This window comes from Enhydra lutris, unplaced genomic scaffold, assembly GCF_002288905.1.
Source record: "Enhydra lutris kenyoni isolate GAN:26980312 unplaced genomic scaffold, ASM228890v2 scaffoldscaffold1, whole genome shotgun sequence".
NCBI classification, from domain to species: Eukaryota; Metazoa; Chordata; class Mammalia; order Carnivora; family Mustelidae; genus Enhydra; species Enhydra lutris.
In genome coordinates this window covers 12,971,696-12,992,479 of record NW_019154085.1, presented here as the reverse complement: position 1 = coordinate 12,992,479, position 20,784 = coordinate 12,971,696, and the positions used below count along the sequence as shown (strand labels likewise).

Sequence of the window (20,784 nt, the reverse complement as noted above, 5' to 3'; positions counted from 1 at the left end):
CCCTGCTGAGCAGAAAGCCCGACGTGGGGCTTGAACCTAGGACCTGGGATCATGACCTGAGCCGAAGGCAGCGGCTTAACCCACTGAGCCACCCAGGCGCCCCTTAAATTTATTTTTTTAAAGATGTATTCATTTGAGAGAGTGCATGAGCAGGCGGTGGGGGCGGATGCTGGGGGTTGGGGAGACAGACTCTCTGCGGAGCATGGAGCTCCAGAGCTCCTTGTGGGGCTTCATCTCACCACCCTGAGACCCTTACCTGAGCCAGAATCAAGAGTGAGTCAGATGCCCAACTGACTGAGCCACCCAGGCGCCCCGTCCTTTTTTTTTTTTTTTTTTTTTTTAAGTAAGCTCTAGGCCCACCATGGGGTTGAACTCACGACCCTGAGATCAAGAATCATCTCTTTTAGAGAGAAGGTAAACTTCCTCTTCCTTCTCAGTCCCCACCAGACATGTAGAAGTATACATGTCAATGAGGTAGAAGCGTTTTCTGGCTCCTCCTGCTACTTCTAACCCATGCATCTGCCGTGGGCAGCAGTCAGTATAAAAATGACTCTGCTAAGGTATGTGCTCCCAAAATCAAATCCTTTTTTCTCTTCCTTTAGACCTGTGTGTTATTATATGTGGACTCTAGATACTCTGAAATGTATGTGTTGTTCAAAATTGATACACTGATTTGGCTTAAGAACTTTCTTACTTTGGAAGTTAACTTTTTATAAAAGTTTTATACTTTGTTGAGTGTAAAATAGTTTTATTCTTCATGAGTGTAAAACTAGCTTTATTATTTCTGGGGAGTAGTGGCGGTTGCTATGGTTTGTTTAAAACTAAAATGCTTGTATCAGCTCTGGGATGGAATGTGCCTGTCTGTTAGTAATACTTAGAATAGTAGCTACCATTTATTGAGTCAATTAAGGATGGCATTTTTTGTATAGGCAGCAACAGAAAATTCTACAATAATGGCTTAAGCCGTAGACATATACTTATCTCACATCATGAAAAGTGTAGGGATAGACCATTCCATGGCTGAGGTAACTCCAGTGTCATAAAGGACCCAGGTTCTTCCTATCTTCTTGTTCTGTCACCAGCGTTTTTCCTCTTTCGGTTTGATGCTTCATATTGCAAATGGCTTTTTTATCTTTAAGCTATTGGTATAAATCAGGGGCTTTCCCTCCATAAGTGAGGGAAATATTTCCCAGAAGCTTCTAGCAAATTTTCCCTCAAGTGTCATTGATCAGAGGGTTACATAGCCAATCCTAGTTGCAAAAGAGGCTGGGAAAACAAGTATCTGACAGAAGAAAAGATAATTACCATGATGATTTATTCCTTAGGGTGAGACACATTGCCACATTTTACAAAATGGGAGTTCGTTAGCAAGGAAGAAGAAAAAACGATACTACGTACGATGGACAGTTCCTGGGTGTCAGGCATTCTTAGTTGCTTTGCATACCTTTCGCTGTGATCTTCACAATGGTTCATTATAAATTAGGCACTGTGAGCTTCATTTGAGAAATGAGGAAACTGGTGCTCAGAAAACTTTATATAATAACTAGCTCTGGGAAAATCAGAAAGTAATGACAAAACCAGAAGTGAAATTCTCTTATTTCAAAGTCCACGCTCTTTCCATTACCCTCCAGGGCCTCTCGTCAGACTCTCAAATTTTCCCACTTGCTTCCCCCCACCAGTTCCAAGGTCTCATTCTGACAGTGAAAGTGAATATTCTGCTTCCAACTCAGAAGATGATGATGGCGTTGCCCAAGAACATGAAGAGGACACTGAGGAAGTCATCTTGAGCCAAAAGAGTCCATCTCAGAATAGAGCTATGTCAGCTCCTGTTTGCAAAGAAACACCTTCTAAGAAAATGAAAAGAGATAAAACAGTAAGTGGAGACTTTAACCTTAAAAAAAAATTGTGTACTATCTTAAAGCTAAGTTACCCCAAAGAGATTCACCTCAGGGATCAACATAATTTTTTTTTTTAACTTCTGTATTTTCAGTCTTTCCCGTAAGTATGCCCATCTGTATTTGTGTCTGTTTCCGAACTTTCTGTTTTGCCTGTCTGCATTCATACTCATGTATCAGTGCCACATGCTAAAAGTGACATCTCAGTTCAGTTGTATAAAAATGAGCTTTTAAATAAATTTCAATTGGATAATTGGAAGCAAGACTTCTCAGTGAATACCTTTTTAGATAGTTTGGTTTTTATAACATTGTTGATATATTCAAGTCAATACAAGTGGTAAGCAAAGTGGCTGTGGGTCGTGTTGAGTTGTTGGGAAGAACACTGTAAGTGCCGTGGCCTGAGAAAAGGCTCATTACCTGGTGCTGTGTGTAAAGATTCAGGGGAGTCTAGGAAGCCTATACTGCTTGAAAAATTGTCCATCCCTTCTCACCCCCATGGCGGTGATTCCTGCCCCACGTCCGCAGAACACGTAGCGAGCCATTTCACTGCAATGGTAAGCTGGTCTTTTACTTTATTGTCGATATCTTCCTCATTTCCAGATCTTCAGCTGTTAAAGGATTTGTTAGAACTGTGTGAGGCAAAATGAAGGTCCTGATAGGAGTCCGAATGGAAATTTTATGTTGGAACTTAGGAATCGTTTTTGGGAACAGACTACTTCCATCTAGTAATTTCTTTAACTTTTATGATCCTAAGAGTTACTCCGTCTTACTACTAGAATTAAATGTTCTTGGTCCTTAATCTGTGGTGTTGCTTCAGAAAGAAAATAGTACCAAATAAAGAATTCCACGTATCCTATTTTATGCTAATGTTACAGTCTAGTTTTGATAAAAACAAATATCTAGGGGCACCTAGGTGGCTCAGTCATTAAGCATTTGTCTTTGCCTCAGGTCATGACCCTGGGGTCCTGGGATTGGGCCCCACGTTGGGCTCCCTGCTCCGCGGGAAGCCTGCTTCTCCCTCTCCCACTCCCCCTGCTTGTGTTCCCTCTCTCACTGTCTCTCTGTCAAATAAATAAATAAAATCTTTAAAGATGAAACAAAACAAAATCAAGTATCTAGGGATGCCTGGGTGGCTCAGTGGGTTAAGCATCTGCCTTCAGGCTCAGGTCATGATCCCAGGGTCCCGGGATCGAGCCCCGCATCGGGCTCCCTGCCCAGCAGGGAGTCTGCTTCTCTCTGCCCTGGCTCTTGGGCTCTTGCTTGTTCTCTCCCCCCCACTCCACCCCAATAAATAAAATCTTTTAAAAAAATTAAAAATTCTTCAGAATTTTAAAAATATCTGAAACTAAGAATTGATTTTGCTGTATCCGCTTTCAGAGTGATTTGGTAGAAGAATATTTTGAAGCTCATAGCAGTTCAAAAGTTTTGACCTCTGACAGAACACTGCAGAAACTAAAGCGAGCCAAACTGGATCAGGTATGTTGTAAGGAATGTTGCTTCTATATTTTTTTTAAATTGTGAACTAAAAAGTACACTGCAGGGGCGCCTGGGTGGCTCAGGGGGTTAAGCTTCTGCCTTCGGCGTAGGTCATGGTCTCAGGGTCCTGGGGTGGAGCCCCGCATCGGGCTCTCTGCTCAGCGGGGAGCCTGCTTCCCTCCCTCTCTCTCTGCCTGCCTCTCTGCCTACTTGTGATCTCTGTCAAATAAATAAATAAAATCTTTTAAATAAATAAATAAATAAATAAAAATAAAAAGTACACCGCATAAACAACAAATTGAAGGGTAAATTTACACAAACCGAATTATTGTCCTGATAAAATGAAACACAAATTAAAGTGACCTGATAGATACTTCATTATATAAAATGGTAAATGGTTAACTTGATATCTGTTTGATGTACTATAATTAAAATTTTTCCTTTAAGTACTTTATTATTTCTTCAGGATTTATGATAATCATTAGGGCCATAGTTTCTTGGATATCCATGCAGCATTAATCTCTGTTATTCTTGAACTCACATATTCATTGAACTGCACACTGGTCATAAAGTAGACTGTGACCGGCCTCTTAGTTACAGACCTTGCAAAGAGCAGAGTGAATCTGCTTCTTGAAATTACGGCAAACCTGCTCAGTACCGTAAGGTAACAAGGTTACTGTATACTATGGTTCTGGTATCTTGGTTTATAAAAAATACCAGTTATACTCAGGGTTTTGATTGATCACCTCCCAGAGAGAAGAGAGAACCCATTTGAGTGAGAAAATTTTTCAGTAGAAAGTAGGGTGGATAATCTGGGTCAAGAAGAGATTGTTACTGGCTCCAAGAGCATGGAGACTTAACTATTTTTAAACTAGAATTTTTGCAGTTTTCTAGGGTATACAGGGTTTCTCACAGACACAGAAAGAGATATATAGAGGATGAGCTGCTGTGACCTAGAAGACATGATGCGATGTCATTGTTTCTGTTTTTGTCAGCTGGCTTATCGGTATTGAGACTCAGATCAAAGACTAACTGAAAACATGTCAAGAAACCAAACTATTTCAGGGAGGAGATGGAACTAACATCTGCGTAGTGCATCTATTTCAATACGAGCAACATGAGAGAAGGGTGAATGAGTCTAGAGTCAAAGCAGGGTTTCGGGGCACCTGGGTGGCTCAGTGGGTTGAGCTGAAGGCAGGTCATGATCATAGGGTCCTGGGATCGAGCCCCGCGTCGGGCTCTCTGCTCGGCAGGGAGCCTGCTTCTCTCTCTCTCTCTCTCTCTCTCTCTCTCTCTCTCTCTCTGCCTCCCTCTCTGTCTACTTGTGATCTCTCTCTGTCAAATAAATAAATCTTTAAAAAAAAAAAAAAAGCAGGGTTTCACAGGACTGAGATGCTGAAAGAGCTGAAATGGAAGGAACACCTGTTACCAGTAATGAGGGAAGGGAAGGGCTTGAACTGGCTGCAGACATAGCTAACCAACTCTACCCTTTAGTATTAAGAAAATATTTTACTTAAGGGATAGAATCATGGGAAAAAGGTAGCCCCAAGGTAAAATGCATATACAGCTTTTTGCTAGAGTTTTCTTTTCAGACAGTGAGCTATATTTGATTCACCAGCATGAATTTCTAAGTTTTGGGTACAGGGCAATGTACGTTCCACAGTTTATTTACATTATTGTTTAAAAAACTTTGCCATACTGGGGCATCTGGCTGGCTCAGTCAGTAGAGCATGTGACTCTTATCTTGGAATTGTGAGTTTGAGTCCCACATTGGGTGTGGAGATTACTTAAAATCTTATTCATTCATTCATTTATTATTTTAAGTCCTGTCCATGCTCTCACAATCCTGAGATCAAGAACCGACCTGAGATCAATAGTTGGATGCTTATGTCACTGTGCCACCCAGTCACTTCCTTAAAATCTAGGGGCACCTATGTGACACAGTCATTAAGCGTCTGCCTTTGGCTCATGTCATGGTCCCTGGGTCCTGGGACCGAGCCCCACATGGGGCTCCCTGCTCGGCAGGAAGCCTGCTTCTCCCTCTCCCACTCCCCCTGCTTGTGTTCCCTCTCTCCCTGTGTCTGTCAAGTAAATAAATAAAATCTTAAAAAAAAAAAAAAAACCTGAAAGAAAACCACAAAACTTTGCCGTACTTATCAAAGATGGATTTGTTAGAAGAAGCTTTGGGGCTTACTTGGCTGGCACCTGTGACTCTTGATCTTGGGATCATTGTTTTGAGCCCCTCGTTGAGGGTAGAGATATTTAATAAATAAAATTTTTAAAAAAATTAAATGTTAATGAGGCATCTGGGTGGCTCAGTCAGTAGAGCCGGATTTACTGACTCAACCTCAGGTCTTGATCTCAGGGTCAAGAGTTCAAGCCCCATCCTGGGTGTGGAGCCTACTTTAAAAAAAGAAGCAGCAGCAGCTCTTGGTAGAGAAACAATGATACAAGTTTATTTTACTAGTGATAATGGTAAATTATAAAGAAGCTTTAATGTTTTCTGAGAATTCATATTTCACTGTTACCATAAGCTTTCACATTTCTCCAAATTCGTAGGTTTTTAAAAATCTGTTTGGATGAGCGCCTGGATGGCTCAGTGGGTTAAACCTCTGCCTTCAGCTCAGGTCATGATCCCAGGGTCCTGGGATCGAGGCCCACATTGGGCTCTTCCCCCTCTCTCTGCCTGCCTCTCTGCCTACTTGTGATCTCTCTCTCTCTCTCTCTCTGTCAAATAAATGAATAAAATCTTTAAAAAAAGTTAAAAAAAAAATCTATTTGGATTTGTTGTAAAAGCTGGGAGGCAGACTTAATCATCTACTTATGGTAATGATCTTTTTAGAAATTAAAGCCTTGTATTTGGAATTTATAATCATGGAAATGGTTCTAAACAAAACTTGGGAAATTCTTTACTGTTATATATTTGTACTGAAAACGATGCTTAAAAATTTTTAAGAAAACAGGAGTGCCGGCGCAGCTCATTTGAGGGTCTGGCTCTTGGTTTTACCTGCGGTCATGACATCGGGGCCATGGGATCGAGCCCTATGTTGGACTGTGCTCTGCACTAGGTGGGGGCCTGCTTGGGATTCTCTTATTCCCTCTCCCCCTGCACTCATGTGCACGCTCTCTCTTGCTCTCAGTCTCATGCTCTCTAAAAAAAATTTTTTTTAAAGAAAACACTTAAATCATACTTGAAATATTATGTGTATTCCGTTAATGCACTCATTATGAAACCTGATTACAGTAATATTTCTACCACTGGCCTCTTCCAACCTCTACCTCTAGTGAAATATTTTTAGTTTGGACTGATTTTGATGTTTATGGTTTGAGAATGATTTTCTTTCTTTTTTTTTTTTAAAGCAAACTTTGCGTAACTTATTGGGCAAAGTTTCTCCTTCCTTTTCTGCTGAACTTAAACAACTAAATCAACAATATGAACAATTATTTCATAAATGGATGTTGCAGTTACGGTATGTACTATCAACATTTCATACCCTTGTAAAATAACATATTTATATGTCTGTGTTAAAGCAGTTTAACATTGAATTTTCTTTTTGTAGTCAACTTTTTGCAATATATTTTTTATATATAAAAATTAGAAAAAATAGGTATTTTCCTAATTTTATGACTCATATGTAGAAATTTCATATTGTATGACTCATCTCAAATTCTAGTTTTCAAGAAATGTGTCTAAGCTTATCAGATGTGAAAGCCAAAGGTAAAATATTCCTAAGGAATTCCTAAGGAATGGTAAAAAATTCCTAAGGAATTCTAAGTTACTACTTATCTAATTAAGTATTTGAAAATCTAATTTGTCAAGATTGATATCAGTTATATTTAAGTCCAGTTTTCTACAGCAAAGTTCCTAAAGAGGATATAATATTTATTTTGATCTCATTCTATTTTCATGTACTATAGATCTTCAGAATTTTGTGGTATCTGTCCTATAAACATTACTTTACCATTTTAAAATTGTTTCTTAGAATAGTTTTTCCATTTTACCATTTTTCAGATACTTCAGGTTAAAATTTAAATTCCCATTAAAATAACTAGAAGAATTATTAAAACTTTTTTTTTGCTATAATTACTTTTATACTTTTATTAAAAAGGATCTTAGTATAAGGAAGTGCTTAAAAAGTGTGCTACTGTAAATGTATACTCACGGTTACATGGTCACTGGAATAAGTAAGAAGGCAGGTCCACCAAGCAGTAAAAACAGAAATCGACACAATTTTCCCAATTGATCCTGGTTTTCTTTTGCCAATAATACATCAAAGGGTTATGCTTGTCTTCCTGCTAGGACCTCAGCTTCTCCCAGTAAGTGTTTATAGATCTGTTCGTTATAAATTTGTAAAGTAGCTCTTCACTCTGATCCCATCCCCTACAGACCGGTTCCTCCTTCTAATAGGTCAGCTCTGATAACTTGTTCAGCTTTGCTTCCCAGCCTAGACCTCAGTCAGCCCCTTCAGCAGAATTGCCAACTCTCTGAATTCCGCTTTTTTCCGCTGCTGCTACCTTGCTGATCTGTGCGTGGGGGTCATTGCTTTTCTTCTGTTTCTAGGCTCCCCTGCGTTGCTACAGGGTGTCACGTAAATACTGTTCCCGACTGACCTCTATGAACAGTCATGGAGTCGAGCTTTAGCTTGACCCATAGTGCTTGGTGTTCTGGATCTTCTGACTCTCTTGGCTTTGGTTGCTTTTCGCAGTGAAAAACTCCCATAGTTGTGTCTCTGGCCCAGCCCAGGTATCACTCCTCAGCAACAGATAAAGGTATCTCAGTGTATGTTGGAGGTTTCCAAGTGGATGTCCTGTAAATAATTCAGTATACATAAAATTTAATTCCTCTTAAACCCATCATTCCCACCTGCCCCAGCAACCTGGCACAATGAATGTCACCCCATTCATGGAGTTGCCTATGCCAAAAAAAAGTTATTTTGAAATACTCCTTTTCCATCACTTTCCACATCTAACCACTCCAAATCCTGTTGACGACATGTAAAGCTCCTGACAACTATGATTTTTCCCCATAATACCTAATTCAAGTCCATAGTCTTTGGTGGTCTGTCTCTCCTTCTGTCCATTCCCCACGTTCAGCCAGTACTATCTTCCTAAAAATATCACGCTGCTTTCCTACTTAGAACATTTCTGTTAACACCTGAGTAGTTGCTTTTAAATGGTCATTGTCCTTGAAATAAAGTCTACTTAATGTATTAGTTGACTTAACAAGACCTTTGTGGCCTGGCCTCTGCTAAACCTTTCCTGTTTAATCTATCAATTAAAACTCTGCTTCAGCCTGTGGAACCGTTAGTTCCTTGTCCCTGCTGTTCTCCCTTGCCTCCAGCCCGTGATCACTTGAGGGATAATAAAGAGCTGGAAAGAAAGCTCCCGAAGCTGGAACTGAAGTGTGGCGTGGACACAGTAAAGCTGTGCTTCTCCTGCGTATAAACTGGGAATCGGTGTAGTTACTCAGTTACCCTAGTCCTTTCCGTGTTCTTCATCAACTTAAAGAAACTAGTTGATTATAAAAAATTAAGAGGTACCGAACTTTAATGTCATGAATGCTATCTTTCCTAACAGCCTGGGGTTCAACATTGTGCTTTATGGTTTGGGTTCTAAGAGAGATTTACTAGAAAGGTTTCGAACCAGTGTGCTGCAAGATTCCATTCATGTTGTCATCAATGGCTTCTTTCCTGGAATAAGTGTGAAATCAGTAAGTTTCAAAAATGTTAAAAGGAGCAACATTATATCCCTGCCTGTCCGTACCCCCACATGAATGAGGGTGCTTCTCATTCTGGCATGTTCAATTTTTTTAGCCTTTACAGTAGTAGGATTGCATAGTGCTTAAGATCATGTGTTTGGACTCAGGGTTCTAGCTTTGAATCCTCATCTCTGAATTTTCTACTTTGTAACTGATAAATGTATTAAGTCTTAGAGGAATTTTATGTTGTTTCCTATACCAAATATCAACTGTGCTTCTCTGAAAGACAGGATTATGGAAGACTTTAGTTTTATTATGCTTTTGTGTCACTTTGCTACTCTGAAAGTAATAATATAAATAATAGTTTGTAGTTTTATAATGCATTTATTATAGATCATTTGTGTTTCTTCATCATTTGAAAACTAAACCTTTTGGTGCTGGCTATTAACCAGCGCAGTATTCCTTTTTAAAAGTGCCTTTAATGTTTGTATCCTGTTTTCTTTGATAGCTCTGTGTTATTCTAGCATTTGCCATATTGGTGGGGGGTGATATTTTTGCTACCTTCTTACCTGTACATCTTTATTGTTCTCCCATGTTCCATTTTAGCTATAACTTGGGCCAAAAAATGAATCGATATCCTTAAGCACCAGTAGGATTTTTAAGTGGTTTTTCAGACTTGATGGGAAATCTCAATGCATTTTTAACTTATAAAAAAGGATTGATTTCTTAGTTGTATTTATTCTATATGACAGAATAAGTAGTAATTGATGTACCTCTTGCACTTTTATGACATAGATCCTGAATTCTGTAACAGAAGAAGTCCTGGATCATATGGGTACTTTCCGCAGTGCGTTGGATCAGCTAGACTGGATAGTAAACAGATTTAAAGAAGGTAACATGAAGTAGATGCTCTAGTTTTAGGGTGAAGCTAAGCATACACATCTGCTTATTCATGTATAGATAGATGGTCCCCAACTTAAAATGGATTGATGTGCCATTTTTTGACTTTGTGATGGTGGAAAAGCAATATACATTCACTAGAAACCATACTTCTAATTTTGAATTTTGATCTTTTCCTGGGCTAGCCATATGTGGTACTATACTCTTGTGATGCTAGGCAGTGACAGAGAGCCAAGGCTCCCAGTCAGCCACACGACCATGGAAATAAATAACCAATAAACTTGTAACTATTCTGTACCCGTACAACCATTCTCTTTTTTAATTTCAGTACAGTATTCAATAAATGACATGGGACTTTCAACACTATTGTAAAATAGGCTTTGTGTTTTTGCCCAGCTGTAGGCCAACGTAAGAGTTCTGAGTACAGTTAAGGTGGGCCAGGCTAAGCTATGATGTTTGGTAGGTTGACTGTGTTAAATGCATTTTTGACTTATATTTTCAAGTTAGGATGGGTTTATTGGAACATATCCCCATCTGAAACCAAGGAATATCTGTATTATTGTATCCAAAAATGTGGGTTATTTCAATTGTAATACTTCTCTCAATGCTGATTAGGTTTCTCTGAAATAATTTGTCCTTTCTGTGAAGTTTTTCTGTGAACTTCACTAATACCTAACAGGAAAGAATTGCTCGTACCACCCTGAATTTGTAGAACCCAAAGCCTGTTATTTCAGAATAGTTCTCAGGTTTTACTTGGTCCGTGTGAAATGCCCCCAGGTGATAGATGCATCTTTGGTATTTTTATATTGTTTACTATTTTTATGAAACATTTTTATCTCTTTATTTGGAGTAAATATCATTGCATTTGAACAGTTTCATACACTAAAATCTGGAATGGAAAGAAACATTATTGTTTTTCCTTTGGTGTGGATGTTTTGGCTATGTGAGCATATCAAAACATTAAAAATAAAATTATTTAGGGTCCAACAGGTACCACTTAGCCACTAAAGAATTAAAAGGAGTGGGGTGCCTGGGTGGCTCATTTAAGTGTCTAAATCTTGGTATCAGCTCAGGTCTCAATTTCAGGGTGATGAGTTCAAGCCCTACGTTAGGCTTCACGCTGGCATGGAATCTACTTAAAAAAGGGGGAAAAAAAAGTAATAATTGATCTGACAGAGAATTTTGATATTGTTTATATGCTCATGAAAATAGGTGCCTATTCATATATAATGCCTATTTTATATATTGTTTCTATAAAACATACTTGTAATTATATAAATTGTAATTATATAAGTTATATAAAAGTTTTTACATATGGGTATATAATTTGAATATATAATTACATAATTCAGAATTATGTAGTATGCATATGATATAAATGTAAATATATCAACATTTAAGTGTAATTCAATTCTAAAATAGAAATATGTTTATATATAACTTAGGTACTATTAATTATGGTGGCATCTTGACTTTCAAAATGTCAGAGTCTTTGTACCTATATTGTCTCTTGTCCCTCTAGCCACAGTGAGAGAAAAATTTACTTACTCTCTCGAAAAGGCTCATCCTCCATTATGTCCTATTTCTTAACAACTTTGGAGAGACTTGTCAGTGGCTTTTGAACACGTATAGGGCTTCTTCCAGCATAAGAAGAGGTTTACCTGATTCTACTGCCCTTCCACACTATTTGATTTTTCCTATTTCAGTGATTTCAGATTTTTTGAAGACATATCCCGCTTCTACATTTTTCTTAACTTCTTACTTCTGTGCTACCTGAACTATATGCTTGAAGATCACCTATAATTTTCTTACTAAACACAGGTGGCCTTGGCTCATCCTTCTTCTATCTTGGTCTCTGCAAGTACCTCCAAATGCTGCCTTCATTGACCTTTTAAGACATTTTTTTACCTCTTTGACTTTCCTGATGCCTTGAGCAATATCCTAAATTCCACCCCCTCCCCTTTTTTGTCTTCTTTGCTTTTGTAATAATCAGGGTTTTCTGTCTCTTAATGCATAGAGAGAACTTTTGGTGTGTGCGTGTCCCCTCTCCCCTCCCGCCCTGCAATGCAATGTGTACAGATTTACCTCCAACCCAAAATGCATGGAGCCTTATTTCCTGTGCCTTACTGAAACTGCCTGATGACCTGATTCAGGTGCTAACCATTCCACTTAACGTTCAGTCCCGACTGATTTTCAGTGAATTTCCTTAAGACTTCAATAACCTGTTGCCTCTTTTGAGAAACTGTTATCTTCTCAAATAAAGTACATACCTCTATGCAATAGTTACTTTGTCCCGTACTACTGTGACACATCTTTTAATACACAGGCATTGTGTGTGGTTAAGGACTTTACAAATACTCCTTATAAATAATAATTGAATAGTCTTTCCTTTTAGATTCTTCTTTGGAACTCTTCCTTCTCATCCACAATTTGGATAGCCAAATGTTGAGAGGAGACAAAAGCCAGCAAATTATTGGACAGTTGTCATCTTTACGTAACATATACCTTATAGCATCTATCGATCACCTCAATGCCCCTCTCAGTAAGTATTACCATTTTTCTTTCTCAGGATATCAGTCTTAAGAAATTTCTTAATGTTGTAAATCATAACATTTTTATTGTTTTTCAGTACACTTTGTCTTTTGTTGCATGCATAAGGTCACAGATTGCTAAAAGTAAAAGTGTTCTCAGTCTGATTCAGAACATAATTCTTGGGGAAAAAAATTCAGATTCTAAAGGGGGTGTTTTACACCTGAAGTTTCACGAAGAGAAGCAGCCCAACTATTATTTTGGTCTCTTTCTACTCTTTGTGGTATTGCAACATTTATTTTATGCATTTAATTCTGAGACTTTGTGAAAATCCCTGTGCCCTGGTAACACTAATATATTTTAAATTGTAGCTAATAGACAATAAAAATCCACATGTTGGTTGACGATGAAATTAAGTTGTGAGGTACTGATACAGATGGGGAAATGGCAAAAATGAAAATTTTTCAGGATTTTTTTTTTAAGATTTTATTTTTTAAAGATTTTGTTTGACAGAGATCACAAGTAGGCAAAGAGGCAGGCAGAGAGAGAGAGAGGAGGAAGCAGGCTCTCTGCTTGGCAGGGGACTCAATGTGGGACTCGATCAAGGGACCACGAGATCCTGACCCGAGCCAAAGGCAGAGGCTTAACCCACTGAGCCGCGCCCGCGCCCCCAGGGTTCATTTTTTATTTAACACTTTCTTTCCTAGAGTGGACTCTAGTAACATGATAATATGACAGTAATTAGTAACTTCTGTTTCCTTTAATCACATGCTGTAGTGTGGGATCATGCAAAGCAGAGTCTTTATAACTGGCTCTGGTATGAAACTACTACATATAGTCCTTATACTGAAGAAACCTCCTATGAGAATTCTCTTCTGGTTAAACAATCTGGATCGTTACCACTTAGTTCCCTAATTCATGTCTTACGAAGCCTTACCCCTAATGCAAGGTAAGAATGAAAACTCTAATTTCTTTTTCTAAAAAAAATCTACATTATATGATATTCATGAGTAGGTTTTAATGGCAATTCTAAAATTCTAAAGTCTCTACTTAGTTTGCAGGATTAAGAGAGTAAAAAATAGAGTTGCCAGTACTGGGTTATGTAATAGCAGACTCCTTAACGGTAGTGTCAACATTTTTTTTCTTAATTTTTATATTTCTAAATAAGAGCATCTCAAGATAATGGTCATTGTGGAGGAAAAAGAATTTTGATGGGTTTTACTTCAATCTGATGGTTATTTTAAATTATATATTGAACACTGTGATACAGACATAGGGCCAATGACATAAAATAACTCCTTTGATCCTCACCACCACTATACGGTAGATAGCAGAGGGCAGAGAGATTTTGATCCGAATCTACCTGACTTCCAAACTCTTGGTTTTAAACATCTCTGTAATGTCTCCAGTGAAGCCCTTTCAGCAGCCTCGCCTAGAGGAGTATCTGAATTAATAAAAGCTAAGAAAAGCTGGATATAGCATAAACTGGCAAAACATAAAGGGCATGATAATTAACCTGTTGAAAAAGGCTTTGAGGGTAGATTCTCCCCTCCCAAGCACAGAATTCTAGAACAGTTAACAAGATGAATTGTTTTAAAAACAAGCCCTGTTGAGAATTACTAAAATTTGAAAAGATGAAGAAAAATACTGTGTTCTTGGATGAGTGGACTGAATATTATAAAGGTAGTATAACTAACTCCTCCCAAGTTAGAATGTATTAGACCTATAAATTAATCCAAACATCGATGATTTTTATTGTGTTTTAAGTTTCTTAAAGAAGCAGGTGAGACTAGCGGAAGCTTTTTTTTTCCTCCCAAGAGCAATGGCACTTCTAGTCAAATGGTATAATACTTTTCACATTTTTAAAAAAATTTTTATTTATTTATTTGACAGACAGAAATCACAAGTAGGCAGAGAGAGAGGGGGAAGCAGGCTCCCCACTGAGCAGAGAGCCCGATGCGGGGCTCAATCCCAGGACCCCGGGATCATGACCTGAGCCGAAGGCAGAGGCTTTAACCCACTGAGCCACCCAGGCGCCCCCTTTTCACACTTTAATGATCAGTTTTTTTACTCTGTAAAGCTGCTTTGTATACCTGAAGATTAACATTGCATTAATGTTGAAATGTGCATTAAATGAGTAATCAAAATTTCTATGGAATTGCAACAGAAAAAGTCTCATTCAGTCTTAACTGTGCTTACTGTTAACGGACTACGCAAGCTGCTATGTGGGAAGTTGAGAATCCGTGCAGCGTGAGTACTCGACATTAGAGATGACTCTGACTGCTCTAATGCGAGTAGTTTGTAGTTTGGCATACCCTAAATGTCTGTGTACTAGCCTCCAATGCTTTCTTTTTTTAAACTATGAAATTTTGTTTCGTTATGTATACCATGCAGTCTTTCCTTGGTATGAATGTGATCAAAAACTTGAACCAACGTTTAGCTGCGGAGTCACTGGCAGTATCTATTTATAATGTGGCCATTCAGATGATCCAAATATGCTGATAGTAATTATTGTCTTGATTATCTTAAAAATGTAAATATAAAGGTTTAAAGTTTCTGCCACACCAAAGGACTCCTGGAAATCTTAGTGTAGCATGCTTTCAGCCCTGTAATTCCGCTTTGTACACTTCTGTAGAAATTGATATGAAAAATTTAGGAAGACTTTTTAATGATGGAAAAATGAGTAAGTAGGTGAGATATAAAATGGTGTATACTATACATAAATGCATGAATTAATGTGTTCCCACCCTACTTCATTCCACGAAGATTTGAAAAGACAGCACACAAATATGATTTCTACATCAAATGTTAGTGGCTGTTATTTTAGGGTTATGGCATTAGTATTTTTCTCTGTACATTTTATTATATATTCCACATTTTCTAACTTGAACAACCTGTAGCCTTAAAAAAATTTTGAGATTTTCCTTAAAAGGAAATTTTTAAAAGCTTCTCCTTTTTAAGTAGGCCAAGAAAGGATATTCCCTGGAGAAGGGAACAGAAGAAAATACAAAAAGTTTACACCAAGTAGTTCACATTATCTTTGTCTGTTTTACTGTTCTCTTTTGATGTTAACATTCTGGATTTGAATTATTTTTTGTTTTTTGCTTTTTTTTCCCCTTAGGGGCATTTTCAGGCTACTGATAAAGTATCAGCTGGATAACCAGGATAACCCTTCTTACATTGGTATCTAATATTTATGATATTAAATTGTGTGTGACTTTTGTTTCACCCCATAAATTCCTTTTTCTGGAATCTCATAATAGCACTGCAGTGTTTCACAGGAGCCAATTAATGGTTTGCTCTGGGATCAGTTTGTCTGCCACGTGGCACACTTTCAAGAACCCCACAGAGACACTGCTGAGTAGGCTGCTGGCCAGGGCACTTTGAAAGACCTGCCCGGCCCATTTTTACTGTTCCTGTGTAAAATTTCCTAAGTTCCTATGGTAACTGTGGACATGTGTCTACCAATTATTTATACTTCATATGCTGGGCATCTTAGCAGATTTTCTTCCCCTTGGATGAAAATTACGTGTTCATTTAGATAAATATTTTAATAATCGTACAGGTCTCTTGACTTACTAGTAGTTCCTTCTTTCAAAATCCACTTTATTCATGCTGTTTAAAGCTCCCACAAGATTTATGTTTTACTTGGTCACAGATGAGTATTTTCAGCCAATCACTTCTCTTTAAAATGTAAGCCACAATGTTTAATACTTAAGTGTTCTCTAGTTTTGCTTCTTCCAGAGGTTTGTTTTTTTTGTTGTTGTTGTTTTGTTTTTAAAGCAATACTTAACAGACCGCTTTGACATACTATGGCAACAGCACTTTTTTTGTGTTCCTTGATATGTGGGGTCATGTCTTCAGTGCTGACTTATGTTCACATCTCCTTTTGAACTCTCTAGGATTTTCTTTTCAAGATTTTTACCAACAATGTCGGGAGGCATTCTTGGTCAATAGTGATCTGACACTTCGGGCCCAGTTAACTGAATTTAGGGACCACAAGCTTTTAAGGACAAAGAAGGTGAGAGTTTTCTATGACAGCATTATATATGTTAGGAACACCTTAAGGACAAGCATGCCTTTGACTCAGCTTTGATAATAAAATGCAGCTTCCGTGATGGGTCACAAGGATCCATTTAGGCAGTGTGCCATCTGAGTTCTGTAGGAAGAGATAAAGTTGAAAGTACTCAGCCCTTTAAAAGGTTCTAGTCCAGAGTAAAGGCCCTTAGAAATTATTCCCTTTTCCCTCTCTTCCTTCTACCACATTCATTAACTGGGTCTTTATGGAGCACGAAGTATTAACATACAGTAGCAAGCAAAAACCTGACTCCTTCCTGATAGAGCTCAGAGTCTAATGGAGGAGACAGATATTGGTCAAATAATCACACACATCTAAAGCTTTAACTGTGGTGTCCTGTGATCAGAAAAGTACACGGTTCTAAAAGAAGTCGGGTTCCCATGTTATGTTAATTCTGGTTATTAGACCCCCGATCTGAGATCTAGAAGGACACTAGGAGATAACTGGTCAGAGAAAACCATAAAGGCCAGTGTCCCCCAGAACAAGGCTGAAAAGACAAGAGATGTAAGGGCTAGCCCATGCACTACTTTTAGGCCAAGGAAAGGATTTTAATCTTCATTTGAAAATTAAGGGAAGTCCTTAAAAAAATTGTTCTGGCTCTGGTATGGAGAATGGAATGGGGCAGAGTGGGGTAGGGATTGCTAAATATCAGTGCACAGAGACCGGCTAGGAAGGTGTGTTAATAGTAGTAGGTAGAGCTGATGACGAAGAGTAAAAGTGGTTGGAGTTCAGATACACCTGGGAGGCAGAACTGACAAGAACTGACGGATGGATATGAGCACGAAGGAAAAGTGTCGAGAATGATTTCTGCTGTCTGGCTTGAAGAACTAGAGAGTTGGTGAGATTAGGTGAGAAACATTTTTGGGGAGACAGATCATGAGTTCCTGACTGTAGTATATTTGGACTTACTCTTTGAGATTTCCAAATGGAGACGTCAGCTAGGCAATTGGGTTTTCCTAGGACAAGAAACCAGGGGAAAGATCTGGGCTAGAGATAGAAGATCAGTCCCTGTGTATTTAGGTTGTAACGAAAAGCAGGCATTGGTGGGAGTGAGATTTGAAGGCAGGAACTAAGCGTAGAAGTGTGACATGTAATGGCCAAGTAGAAGATAAACGTGTAGAGGCAGGAGGAATAGCCAGACAGCCAGGAAGAAAACCAGAATATGAGGTCATAGAAGCTAAGAGAAGCATGTTTTAAGAAAGAACAGTCAGCAGTACAGGTTCTGCTAAGAGGCCAAAAAGATGAAAATATGTATTGGATTTAGGAGTAAGGAATTTCTGGCGGTCCAAACAGAAGCTCTTCTAATGACATGATAATGGTGGTAGTAGCTAGGTTGGACTGAGTTGGGTGAAAGGTGAAGAAATGGAGACCAGCAATTACTGACAATTCTTCTGGAAAGGTAGAGAGGTTGGGTGATAGAAATGAGAGTCTAGTGAGGGTTATTTAAGAAGGGCAGGACCTGGCTGATCCAGTCAGTACAGCATGTGACTCTTGAGCTCAGGGTCATGAGTTCCAGCCCACATTCGGTGTGGAGATTAAAAAAAAAAAAATTTTTTTTTTAAGTAAAGTTTGTAGTTGAGAGAGAGTATGAGCAGGGGAAGGACAGAGGCAGAGGGAAGCAGACTTCCCAGAGTGGGGTGTCCAGGACCTGGGATTACAACCTGAGCAGAAGGCAGATGCTTAGCCGACTAAGCCATGCACGTGCCCCTGGGATTTTTTAAAAGGGGCGGGGGAGTTTGTGTTTGGGGGGTGGTGGTGGAGATACCTGAATAAAAGGACAGAGAAATCAAGAGCAGAGCAGGAGCAGGAGCGTAAAGAGATCTACTGACCCTCTAATCTTTTCCACTAGGAAGTGGTTTAACTATAAACTCAGTGTATTTAGATAGATAAGCCTATATACCCTTTTGCCTTAATCTTTACATTTCTGTATTTATATAAGATATTAAATCCATCTTTTTTGTTTAACTTACAACAGGGTTCACCATCTCTTTACAAGAGACTAACATCCAGGGTCTTCTCACTTTCAGGGAACCGACGGGGTGGAGTACCTACTAATTCCTGTGGACAGTGGAACGCTGAGTGAGTTCCTGGAAAAGGAAGAAGAGGAGTCTTGAAGTTGTCCTTTACTCTTGAATCTTCTGTGGAAGGAAGGGTTGTACCCCAGCTGCCACTCCTCTGAAGTGTTGTGTTTACGTCTAACATTAGATCCTTCCAGTGTACAAGACTTCAAGTTGGGAGGGGAGGAATGTCATCGCTGAGAACCTTGATTTAGCCTGGCTGGTGCACCATCTCTCGTACTATGCAGCGGTCCTCAAGTCGGAGAAAACGTGCCTTTCATTCATTACCTCTCTGGAGACTTCGTGCTGGAATGAACTGTGTGCTCAGGGACTATTTGGAGCTGGATGTTTTCGGATTCTTTTATACTAGAGATGATATTATTCCCAATTTTTTGAGGGCCTTTTAAACGCTCCCAGAGCGGACTGTTTGCAGATGTGTTTGTTCCAGAGCATGGAGGTACAAAAACACTAACATCACATAAATCTACTTGCTCCTCTGTCAGAGCTGACGAGTGTAAAGAAGGCAGATCAGCTTACTGTTCTCGAAAGGCTTAACGAAAGGTGTGTAACACTGGGGAAGAGTAGGTGATCTAGCTTTCTCTTTTTGGATTTAGACTCCTTGCTGGTGGGGTGGAGCAGGAGGACATGACCCTCTTCAGCTGGGTTAGTGGGAAAAGCATAATGAGCCTCCAGGGTGTATACCCACCTTAGAAAGCACATGAACAACAATCATGATCCTTGGAACAGCCAACATCTGTGTCATCACCTTCATGACACAAGAAAGAAGCCAGGCTACAGAAGAAACACAGTCTTGAACTACAATTTAGTCATTGTTTTTAAGACAACAGAAAATAAAACTTCAATTAATTCTTGTATTGACACTCTTCTTCAATAACTTACAAGTGAGTAGCGTATTAATGGCAGATTTTAATCTTGATTTCTCTATCAAGTAGACCCAGAACTCACTGTAAGACATTTCAGTTTTTTTCTTTAACAATTTCAAGCCCTCTAAATATTTACAAAAGGCTTCTTCATTAGGAAAGAGAAAAAGGCTACCTTTGGCCACTGGTCAGCTTATAGTCTTCACATATTGTCTAAAACATTTCATACTTGGAAATGAAATCCTTCACTAAAATATCACTGTCATGAACAAGTGAGAACTGCTGAGGTAGTACCTACTTTATCTTGTAAACCCCTTTCATGAAACTGTTTCCCAAAATGCTCAGAATTTAAGTCCTTTCTCTTTGTGGCATATAATTTAAATCCATGTGTGAGGGTTCAGTCACATATAATCAAAATATTTAAACTAGTACATGAATTTGATTCTAAAAATTGTTACCAAAGGATATTCACTAAAAAGTGAGTTTCCTTCCCCTTCACCGATCCAGTCCCTTATGCAACCGGCGATAGGAGCTCCCTCCTGGAGAGGTATTCTATGCACACGGAAGGTATGTGTCTGTATCTCCTTTTAAAAACACAAATGGTAGCATATGATATGTGCTCGTTTGCACCTTGCTTTTTTTGCTTAATATATCTAGTTTATAACTTAGAGTATAAAAAAGTATATAAAATCTTTACCTAATACGCAAATTTTGCATTTGCCCTTAAATATCTACTGGTTTATTTTTATAATTTTTGTGTCCATACTATCTGCAAACAGTATGTATCAACAATCTATCAATAAATAAAAAGCCAATTTGGATAGAATCATTTTTTCATAGTACTGTTTTTTTTTACTACAAATATATTTTTTTAAAGATTTTATTTATTTGACAGAGATCACAAGTAGGCAGAGAGGCAGGCAGAGAGAGAGGAGGAAGCAGGCTCCCCGCTGAGCAGAGAGCCTGATGCGGGGCTCGATCCCAGGACCCTGGGACCATGACCTGAGCCGAAGGCAGAGGCTTTAACCCACTGAGACTCCCAGGTGCCTCGTACTAAAAATATTTTTAAGTCCTTCAAAAATTTTATAAGTGCATCTTACAGATCTGAAGATCTGAGCAGAATTATTGTACACTCTGCATTTGTTTCAGTATCCGTGCTCCTCTTACTCTTACCAGTTAAAGCCTGACTGCTAAGACTCCCAACTTCTATTCCTTGCTTCTGACAAGAGTGAACAAACCTGAAAATCTGAAAAAAAAGGATTTTTCTGGC

At 38.7% G+C, this 20,784-nt stretch overlaps 1 protein-coding gene across 4 annotated transcripts in view; it reads left to right on the top strand.

The window, feature by feature from the left end:
• LOC111159432 (origin recognition complex subunit 2) overlaps positions 1-20,334 on the top strand; it is a 45,007-nt gene extending 24,673 nt beyond the window's left edge. For 3 of the 4 annotated variants that reach the window (XM_022521935.1, XM_022522092.1, XM_022522017.1), the window contains 10 exons: positions 1,680-1,873; positions 3,273-3,371; positions 6,732-6,841; positions 8,949-9,081; positions 9,865-9,961; positions 12,365-12,511; positions 13,276-13,447; positions 15,620-15,681; positions 16,401-16,519; positions 18,604-20,334. In XM_022521935.1, coding sequence (XP_022377643.1) covers positions 1,680-1,873; positions 3,273-3,371; positions 6,732-6,841; positions 8,949-9,081; positions 9,865-9,961; positions 12,365-12,511; positions 13,276-13,447; positions 15,620-15,681; positions 16,401-16,519; positions 18,604-18,690 — 1,220 coding nt within the window. In that variant the 3' untranslated portion in view covers positions 18,691-20,334. Of the gene's footprint in view, positions 1-1,679; positions 1,874-3,272; positions 3,372-6,731; positions 6,842-8,948; positions 9,082-9,864; positions 9,962-12,364; positions 12,512-13,275; positions 13,448-15,619; positions 15,682-16,400; positions 16,520-18,603 lie in introns of those variants that run through there. The other variant, XM_022522161.1, reaches the window with a different exon arrangement.
• Positions 20,335-20,784: the final 450 nt, after the last annotated feature.